The sequence below is a fragment of the Stigmatopora argus genome, chromosome 23 (assembly GCF_051989625.1).
Source record: "Stigmatopora argus isolate UIUO_Sarg chromosome 23, RoL_Sarg_1.0, whole genome shotgun sequence".
Classification (NCBI taxonomy): Eukaryota; Metazoa; Chordata; class Actinopteri; order Syngnathiformes; family Syngnathidae; genus Stigmatopora; species Stigmatopora argus.
The window spans coordinates 3,135,620-3,145,716 of NC_135409.1; the positions used below are offsets into that span (position 1 = coordinate 3,135,620).

Consider the following 10,097-nt stretch of genomic DNA (forward strand, 5'->3'; position numbering starts at 1 on the left):
AAGCTCTGGAACCATTTTATTTCGTAAGTAGAAACACCACTCTAATTGTAAGTAGAGGCACCACTGTCAAGGTACCATGGACCTAGACTGCGCTGTTTAGAGGAAAAACAAAAGACAATTGGGATATTTCTACTATAGTAGCCCCTCAAAACGACGGCCATTAGGCGCAGTATAGCTTTACGCGGTGGAGCTTGTGTTTGTTTGCAGAGTGCGTGACGTATGCGCATCACAGCTCCTATACGCGGCGCGTCACTCCCTAGGAAGGTCTGCTATTGGTCAACTGTTGTTGCTGTAGCAGCTTGCGCCGTCGCCTCCGTGAGGGATGAGGGGGAGGGAGACACGGCCGAGAGTGGGGGAGGCGCTATAAAAGCGCTCTCCCCCATGAGAAAAGCTTCACTCGGGAGGAGGGACACGGAAGGGAGAGAGCTGAAGAGTGCGTAGCAACATCCGCCCCCCTTTTGGTGGTAGTATTTACCAACAACAGGCTTCTGTCAGCGGATCTCGGCGAGGAAAGCAACACACACAAGCCCCCCATGAGCAGAGGAACCGCCGCACTTGAATCTGGGCCCAAAGTGGAGAAAAAGACGCCCCGACGACGACGACGAGCGCGCAGTGAGCAGAAAAAAGCGCACGCAGGCCTTTCTCAATGCATACCCTTTGTGCCCGGGGAACCATGAAACCAGAGATCAACGCCGCCGTGGGATTTTTGTCGAGATTTCTACGGGTGAAAGGACACGTAAACGATCGGCAAGTCCAAACGTTCAACCAGAGTCTACAGGACATTTTGTCAGGTGAGCAAAGAGCGCTTGTTTAGTGGTCTTGATTCCGAATGGTAGAAGCAGCGCAAGTCTTGTAGGTAACTCTCGTTCGAGGTCGGGTTTTGGATTTCATTCGGAACTCCGATGAGCTCCAAATTCGGACCGCGGGGGAGTCAGAAGAAGCCTTCTTTGTTCTCGTCGGGTCTCACTATCAGCGCCACCAAGCGCACGAACGAGGTGACAAATGGAGATGGAATTGGTCAACGGAATCACTCACTTTTATTTCATTCAACAAATCGATTTTTTTTTCCTTCAAAGATCCATTCAGGGGCTTGTAAATTAGACCCTTTAGTTAGTAAAGAAGTAAGGCTGGAAGTGTGTGTGTGCGCGTGCGTGTGTTGGAGGTGAGTGCGTCTAACTCGAAAACAACAGTGAGTCTGAACAATTACGTAATGACAAGTCATACATAAGTAAATCATTGACAGTACTTTCTAAAATAATCATATTAATTGTCGGGAATGTTTACCCACTCAGAAATTCCACTTCTGCACGTCTCAGTGTCAAGAAGCATGTTCTAAAGAAATTATTTCCAATTCCCTGCGCTTTACATACATAAAAACCTTCATTACAATGTAAACATTATTTACATTCCAAAACATTTTTAGGAGTTAACATGATATATATTATTATTCAGTCATCCGTTTTCTGAGCCGTTTATTCTCAAGAGGCGAAGGTCGCGAGGGGGTGGGGGTATATTATTATTAAATAAAATCCAGATAAACAGAGTTAGAATCATGAGTCCTACTTTGGGGAATTAAGGTCTTCTCCCCCTGACCACACTGTAAATCTTCCATACATCTGTTTCACTCCATGTATGGAACAACAGATGAACAGATGATGACCCACATTCTATGCCGTACACCCCCCCCCCCCTCCCCCCTCCCCGGCAATAAAAATTGAGACGAGACACGTTAACTCTTACGAAACAGGCCCAAAAGAAGAAAAAAAACACGTCGTGTTTCGCCTAACCCTTTCTTTGTGTAACCCTCAAAACACGACGCCGTTGCAAAATAACACCACAGAAACTTTCATCTTTGTCTCCCTAGATAACAAAGAAGCCAAGTATTAGTCATGTTTTTTTCCCCTGAGGGGGGGCGGCGAGGTTTTGGTTGGCTTGTAAACAGACAAAAGTTTCTGCAAAATGGTTTCTGCCACTGTGGGGGAGGAGGGTGTTTTGGTGGAGCCTATAGCGGCACGTTAAAGATGGGGGCGGACACGTCATTATTGGGGAGGAGGCCACACTGAAAATAGACTCAACATGTACGGGAATTGAGGTTGTTTTTGCGTATGCTAGTTCTCTCTTCTGGTTTCCGTGACGGGGGACCATCAACCTCTCTGACGCCCGAAGGAGCTGAGCGAGCTCACCTAATATGTGGATAAACAAACAAAGATGCGTCTTTGTGTTCAATCCTGAAACTACGTCGATAAGTGCGTTATCTGCCTTTCGTTTCCCAACCCCCTCCTCGTGTCCCGGTTTTTAAGAATAGGCCTCACCGAGCTGATCCCGATCCCAGCTGCTCCAGGGGGTTTGGAGGCGGTTGCCTTTTGTGACTCGGCCCAGCATATCCGCCAGTGCTTTTCCATTAGCTAGTAGTACAGGGTTTTAGCGAGAAGGGGGGTCGGGGAGGAGCTGGCTATTATGCTATTATCCCTGTGGCTTGCATACAGGTGCTCTGTACAGCTAGCCACTCCACTTTGTTTACAATGGTGGCTGGATCGAAGGGAATTCAATATAGGGGGGGATGTTTTTTTTCTTTTTTTTTTTGTTTCTTGGCAAACGAAACCGACTGACTGTGTCCAGATCTTGCCAAAGAGGAGTGTATGAGTCTTTATTTTTCTTCCCTACGCGTGCAAGCGACAGTCAATACTTTGAGTCGAAGCCCGAGGGGAACTGAAAGTGATGGCGTCATTCCTCATGCTGGAGAAGTTCCACAAAAATAAGATCCCATCCCTTTAAGGGGGTGGAGCTATGCCGCCCAGATGGCTGGCCCAGACTTGGACTTTCAGTGTTTTTGTTCAGCCAGTCATGGGAGACTTTGTGACACTGACGACAGCTGGGGGGGTGATTGTGCAATTCAATGAGTCCCTTTTTTGTCACGTACGCACAGGGTGTTGTTGGCTGCTGGTTTTACGGCCGTTTATCAGGACGGTAGCAGGTGGTGCTGTTTTTCTCCATTTGCCTGTTTCGCTTCGTTCTTACAATAACTGCACTTAACCACGTCAAAATAATCCACCAACTACCCAAGACAGAGAATCAAACACTGCAGTACCAAGGATAGTCCGTCATATAAACCGCATCCATTGATTGTATATTCAAAGCATATCAGCCTGTGGAAAAACTGCATATGTTAACTTTTAAGACCTTGCCAACCTCAATCTATTCATTTTCCAAAAGTCTCCACGGCAATCGTTTATAATTTGCGCACGTGGATCTTTCTGACGTTTGCCAATCCGAAGCCGGAAAATCGATCTCAAGCGCTATTCTCTTTGTGTCTCGGCAGAACAATACAAGCACCACTGGTTCCCGGACAAGCCCTGCAAAGGTTCGGGGTACCGCTGCATCCGCATCAACCACAAAATGGACCCGCTGGTGGGGCAGGCGGGCCAGCGCATCGGCCTAAGCATTCAGCAACTCTACCTGCTGCTGCCCAGCGAGCTCACCCTCTGGGTGGACCCCTTCGAGGTGTCTTACCGCATCGGCGAGGACGGCTCCATCTGCGTCCTGTACGAGTCGCAGCCCGGGCCGGTGGCGGTGCCGGGAATGGCGGTCGCCGGCTCGCCTTCGGGGAACGCTGGCTCGGGTAGCCCCATGGTGGATAGTCACATCAGCTGCAAGGAGGAACTGATGGTGCTGGGCAGAGTCAGTCCCTCCAAAGCCTACAACATGATGACTGTGTCCAGTTAGAGGGTGTGCACTTTTGCCCGGGCCTACCTGTCCTTCAGGGTCACACCTTGGCCAGTCAACGTGAATGTGGACTGGATCAGAGTGAGCCTTTTTAAAAGCTATGAATATGAAATGAAATCGTGAAAGAGGAAAAAAAAACAGACAAAATAGAGGATGTGTCCTATCATCCAGGTGATTGAAACCTTGTAGGTTTGATATACCCCCGACCCTCACCCACCACTGACACCCATTCCCTCCATTGTCATCTGTTCTGTTGTCATTGGACAGTGGCTGGGTACTCCATTTTTTTTTAAGTAGAGTCCTTGTAGAGATGGAACTGTTGGGGCAGCTAAACCACCGGACCAGGACCCACACCCCCGTCTGTAACCATGGTGATCGGCTTCGTCCCAGAAGTGGCTGTCAGCATAGACTTTGCACTTTTCTTACTTGTGGTAATTATGGGTACATGCTAAACACACCACAGCAAAAACGAAAAACAAAAAAGCCAAACTGTATGGAATTTATTCCCAGAGTGAGCCCCCGTGATGTTCAAAGTTTGCGGTTGTTTCGATGAGGGGGAAGTAGAGTTTACCGCATAAGCTCCTAACAAATACATCTGGTTTTTGTAAAAAAATAAATAAATAAAAAACCTATTTGGACCGCAGGGAACCTTTACCAGCTTCCAATCGGAGTTAATGTCCTCCACTTTCCCCTCAAAGACTCAACCTCCCCCTGGCCTATACGTCAGTGTTGGCGACACCTGTTACCTATGGATACCGTTGTGTCTGCCGCACTCCCATCTACCGTCTTATGTGTAGCTTTCCGGGGGAGGGAACCCATCACCCCCCTCAATTTAATGAATGTCGTTGAAATTCACAATCAAGTTTCCGTGTTTGCCCCTCTTCCTTCACCCGTTTCACCAAATTTCAAAGTAGCATAGAGGGATTGGCCATTGAATGCACTTTGGCGCTAGATTGTGGGATGTGATCAACCCCAACCATACCCCCCCACCCAAAAAAACCACCTGCATGCCATCCATTCGAATGTCATCTTTTCCACCATTTTTTCCGCCCTTCTCATCTGTTTTTGTCGCTCCTCTGTTGTCCTTTGGGAAGAGTGAGACTCTGGATTTCAAAAGCATTTCTTTACACTGTATTTGTCAACATTTCAGTGCTTCGATTCAATACGGAGGATGTTTGTTGGCGTTCGCGTGGTGGCACTGATAGGCCCGTTTTCAAGAGTCTGGACTAATGACGTGGGTCCGGAGCACTGACTGCCGGATGCTCTTTTTTTGACTTGAATTTTGAAAGCAACACCAGGCCTTGTCAGCCTTTTATTTCACTAACATCGGTGATCTCCGAGGGAAGTCCTTTTTTTTTTATAAGCTTTGGGGGTGCATATGCCTTACCTCTTCTCATGAATGATTAGCCATTGGTGATTTCCAAGCGCGCACCAAACAATCCGGTGTTATCCATTGCTCCCAGACGCAGCCTGGCAGCTTGGCCCAGTTCGGTGTGCCTCAAGTGCCACATATCAAACCCCCTGTTTGCGCAGACTCACCTTTTCAGCCAAAAAAAAAAGCAAAACCAGCACCGCTAGCCCGTCACCTCTGCCCCAACCCCACTTGTGCAGGTAGACTTGATGTGACACATATCACCATCTTTCACCCATGGGGGAAAAGGGGAAATTTGCCAGAGTTAAAGGAGTTCTGATTTGTGATAGCGGAGCGGGGACGGGCCAGGGCCGGACGGACTCTCGTCCAAGGCAGCTAAAATCCCTGCGGCCCCAACCCGCTCTGGATATATTCAGAACCCCCGCCCGAAGGCTTTCCGCTCTCCACCGGCATTGACGGATAAACAAACCAGCACACACGCGCGCACGCAATCGTGAGAGCTGAGGGTTGCTGAGGCGAAAAACTCGGAAAGAAGAAAGACGAATAGTTGAGGGTACCGTAGCGTTATTGTCTCGTTTTCATCTCACTGGATCACGCTGCATTTAATGACTTAGTAGCATCGTTGTTTACATGCATATGAAAGGATGTCACGTTTGCATCCACACCTCGGTTCCGGGGCTGTAACTGTCACAGCAGGTCGGGTGTTTTTAAGCTTCACTAAGGTGGAAAGGATCATGGGTAATCGAGTTATAGCCTTTGACGCACTGCACCCCTTATTTCCCTCACTCTGCTGATTTGCCTTTCAGCACTGTTTGTGCTGGGGGGGTGCCATCCTTTTTTTTGTTGTCCAGATGAGGAGCTGGTTTAGTTCCCACCACTGCCCCTTTTCTATATATGTCATATGTTATGCTGCGTAGTTGTATTTTATGATTACACTGGTAGATTCCTCCAAATGTAATCCGTTTTAGCAGTTTGTAGCCCCAAAATCCGATTTAAAGACAAAAAAAAATCAAACCTCCTTTGACACCTTTTCAACCGTTTCCACCACCAACTAAAAATGGCTTACGTCCTCGGTAGGAGTAACAATTTCAATGGCATCCATTCAGCTCGTGCGTACAAAATTGTTGTTAAGAGTGCTTTGAGTGAAAATTTAAGAAAAAAAGGCAGAGGTAAAATAGCACATTAAATGCACTAAAATATCAAAATGTTTTCTTCTGAAGACACGAGGAGTCTCTCCTGGAATGTATTGCCAAACTCAGGCCTGGGACATTCAACAAAAAACTCTTATAGAAAATGTGTAAAGCATGTTAAGACGTGACACAGAAAGGGAACTTTTTTTTTAGGGGGGTGTTGTTGTCAATATTGTCATCAACTAGTGGAGTTATTGCCACTTTTACATATTGTAGAATGTATTGTAACTGTACAAGCAATGGTAGAGTGCATAACATTACACTTGGAAAGTGCCAATACTTAAGGTGTTTATTTTTTCTCTCTCTCAATATGTTCCTTTTTGTATGGCATCTTTTAACATGTATAACACTTTTTGTAAGTGAAGCCATTTTTGAAGAAAGTGTTGGCAAGGACCAAAGTTGTTTTGGTTTTTAAAAAAAAATAGTTTCCACAATCTATTATCATAGACGTATCCTTTGTTTTGTTCTTTTTCTTTCCTTTTTCTATTTACATACAAAAGCGGAAAAAAACTAAAAAAAATTGATTTACCCAAGAAGAAAAAGCTTGTGATTTCGTCATCTTTACCGTGTTGAGTTATGTTGTCGTTTTTTTTTTCTTTCCTTGGGTATATTGCGATGAACTGCTGTAAATTTGTACAGTTCATGTAAATTGATTGTGCCGAAGTTGTACAGATTTCTATATTTTGGAAGAAAAACAATTTTCTCTGTAATAAAAGATTTCCTATCTTGGCATCATACATCAATGTGAGGTATCGTTATTTGCATGCTTTCGGGGCGTTGTTTAAAACAGTTGAAATCATTTAAAAGGGGATTTTGTGAGATGCGCTATGTGGAAAACAGACTTTAGTCCAGATTAGGATCTGGTTTGAACTGGGACATATTGGCCAAGAAGATGGGAAGGACATCACATAGGACTTATTAAAAATAATATTGTTAAATCCTTTTCTTTCAAATTTAAAACAAACATTGTCCTGGTTCTGTTTAGAGTTTCTCCATGGAAAGTTTTTGTGACCTTCTGCCTGCTTTTCCACAGGCAAAAATAATAATAATAATAATTCCAGCCTGCTCCAAAAACGGCATGTTGTTTCACCACTTCAGTCAAAAGACCGGACAAAGCGGAAATCCGAAAATGACACACTACAGATGCTGACTTTGCAAAAGTGAGTGAGGTACCGATCTAAAGTTTCTCTTCATTTTTGTCCCTGAAAAAAAACAGCAACTCCAAACGATACTTTTGACTAAAGTCCTATTTTTTTTAAACAAGAGACGCATATCGGGAATTGTCGTTTCCCTGTTCAACAATTGTTTTTGCAAATAAGCAGAATAATTTTAGTTCAAGACACGTGATCTAAATATAACTGGAACATTCTTCAAACCTACGCCTCATCAGCTTTGTATAAATATTTGATTGCCGTAGGAACATGTTAGATGATCTTGGCTGGAGAGAGTTGATATACTGCTTTTGGTTTGTTATGACAATTGCTAACAAACCTTGGCTTTTTTGGGGTGGGGAGATAAACTAGTGCAAACTATGAGCAAAGGCGAGAAACGAAATGATAGTCATTCAAAATCCCATTTCAGCGCACTCTCTCCGATATTCAATTTGTTTACCGCGTGTGCAAAGGGTGCCGTTGCTGCAAGGACAAGCTAAACTGCAACTGTGTGCTGCTCAACTCATTGCGCAATGGTGGCGTCAATTCAAATTTCCTACGAAAACCAGACACAAATGATCTTCTACGATGATTTCGAATGCATCTGATATCAGAAAGAAAGAATCGCTGAGTAGAAAGAAAAGGTTGAGGGAGATTTATATGGAGGTGCGGCAGTTGAAAAAAAAACACTGAGACTTTGTCCTCCTTCAGACATGGTGTGGGTAGACAATACACATAAAGTACACTGTGTGGGTTTTGACAGGTACATACCTGTTCAAACAGGTGTCCATTAACACGGCATAAGCTGGGCCTGTGGTTGAAGCGGTTTATTGTTAATGCAATGTTTACAATCTTTGAAAATATCCCAGGATGACGGGTGGGAATTTGATTTAAAAACTTTGCCGGAGATTATTGTAGCTCTCAAACTAGGTCAACTGGAGCACAACCGTGGAAAGCGTAGCGTGTCCATTTGGAAAACACTCTCCCAAAAGTTAGGATTAATATTTGGCAGTGTTTTCCGTCCGATCTGTTTGGAAAAGTCTCGACTAGTCTTATAATGCGAACAAACGGGTGCCGATTATGGTTTTTTTTGTTCCTGACTAGCTAATTTTGCCTCCAAGATTCTTACTGTATCTCTTATTTGAATCATCTGTTTTTATATGGCGCCTATATTTAGCAGTCCGTTCGCACTTATTCAGGTATTCGTTGCCACGGGTTTGCAACTTTAGATTTTTAGTGCTAAGGCTGTTTGACAGGAATGGCTTCTTTGTGGTAAAAGAACTGCACGCAACGGAAACTTGATTAGAAATGTTTTTTTTCCTGGTTATATATTTCCCGTTGCTATTGGCTATTCTAAGCCCCGTGACATAACACCACAAAAATATCTGTCGAGTGACGACGGGTCCGCCTTAAATCAAAATTCTAAAGGGTGAGGTAAGCGATAACTGTGACATCAGGGCACATAGCAGGGCAATGTTGTAAAAAATCTGCCCAAAGGAAGCGTGCCAAAATAGCAGTAGGATATTATATGGATATTTTGTTCCCGTATTAAAGCCAACCAAAGTGTAGCGCTTCTAACTGTAATGTAGGTCACTCCTAGCTTTAGCTCGCACTTCCTACCATGTCTTTCTCGTCATACAAGAGTCTATTGTTTGCCTCAGTGTGAAACCATGTGTTTCCTATTAAAACCTAACGGAGCGCCGCGTTACTGCTTTACGATACGGCCGTTGCTTTCGGCGTTTGATCTCCAGTCCAAACAGAATGTTGCGACGAGAACCCAAACGAAAGTGGATCAGCCTCCAAAACAAATTTGTCTGCCCTGCGTTCGCTCTCCTATACAAACCACCGGGCCCAGTGTGCTAATGATAAGCCGTGGCGCTAACCACTGCCACCATCTTCACTCGTTTGCCTTTTCCCACATATGGTCTGCAAGTTGGTGGTCAGACATGCCGGCAACGTATTCCTGCGGCTGGCCACTCCCAGTAAAAAAGGCTCTCGGGGTGCTCGCATGGCAAAACAGTCGCCTAAATATAGGCCGGCTTTGAGGTTCAGGGAGAGGCCCTCCGCACGTAGACGTGGATGCATTTCGTGTTTAACGTTTCATTTCAAAATACAATGTACGTTTTATGGCAAAGAGGAAAAATAATATCACAAAGGGTTAGCGCAAGGCCACATATACATATACATACATACACATCTATGTGTATGTATATATATATATTTATTTATATATGTATATATACATATTTCAGCAACACGCTGATTATTTATTTATATATTTATTTATTTATACATTTATGTATTTAAATATATGTATTTATTTATTAACTTATTTATTACCTATCTATTTATGTCTAAAATGTCTTTCCTGTATCTGCATTCTCACCCTTTTGCTAATGTGACAATGAAATTTCCCAAATACGGAATGAATAAAGTTATCCAATCCAATCTTTAAAATACTGTTTTGTTGCATATCACTTTGAGCTCCACTTGTCGGCACATGTTTGTTCAAAAACTGTAAACAGCCCGCTAACCTTAAACAACGTGACGACCTGCGGCGTTGCAGGAAAAAGGCAAGAGAACACAGCACCTCAGCTGTTTCCTGTTTATGTTGTGTATCAAAATGTCAGGCGAGAATAATATGCGAGGTGACCAACAAAA

At 44.3% G+C, this 10,097-nt stretch overlaps 1 protein-coding gene across 1 annotated transcript; it reads left to right on the plus strand.

The window, feature by feature from the left end:
* The first annotated feature begins 373 nt into the window (after positions 1-373).
* Positions 374-7,022, plus strand: btg1 (B-cell translocation gene 1, anti-proliferative). The gene is made up of 2 exons (XM_077593837.1): positions 374-791; positions 3,320-7,022. Exons 1-2 carry the CDS (start codon positions 647-649, stop codon positions 3,721-3,723), a joined length of 549 nt encoding a protein of 182 aa, XP_077449963.1. The 5' UTR covers positions 374-646; the 3' UTR covers positions 3,724-7,022.
* The last annotated feature ends 3,075 nt before the right edge of the window (positions 7,023-10,097 follow it).

Bases quoted from the DNA above. Each gene is read 5' to 3' on its own strand.
- btg1 (XM_077593837.1), top strand. From the start codon at position 647: ATGCATACCCTTTGTGCCCGGGGAACCATGAAACCAGAGATCAACGCC. The intron at 792-3,319 runs GTGAGCAAAGAG...GTGTCTCGGCAG, and splicing joins TCTACAGGACATTTTGTCAG to AACAATACAAGCACCACTGG.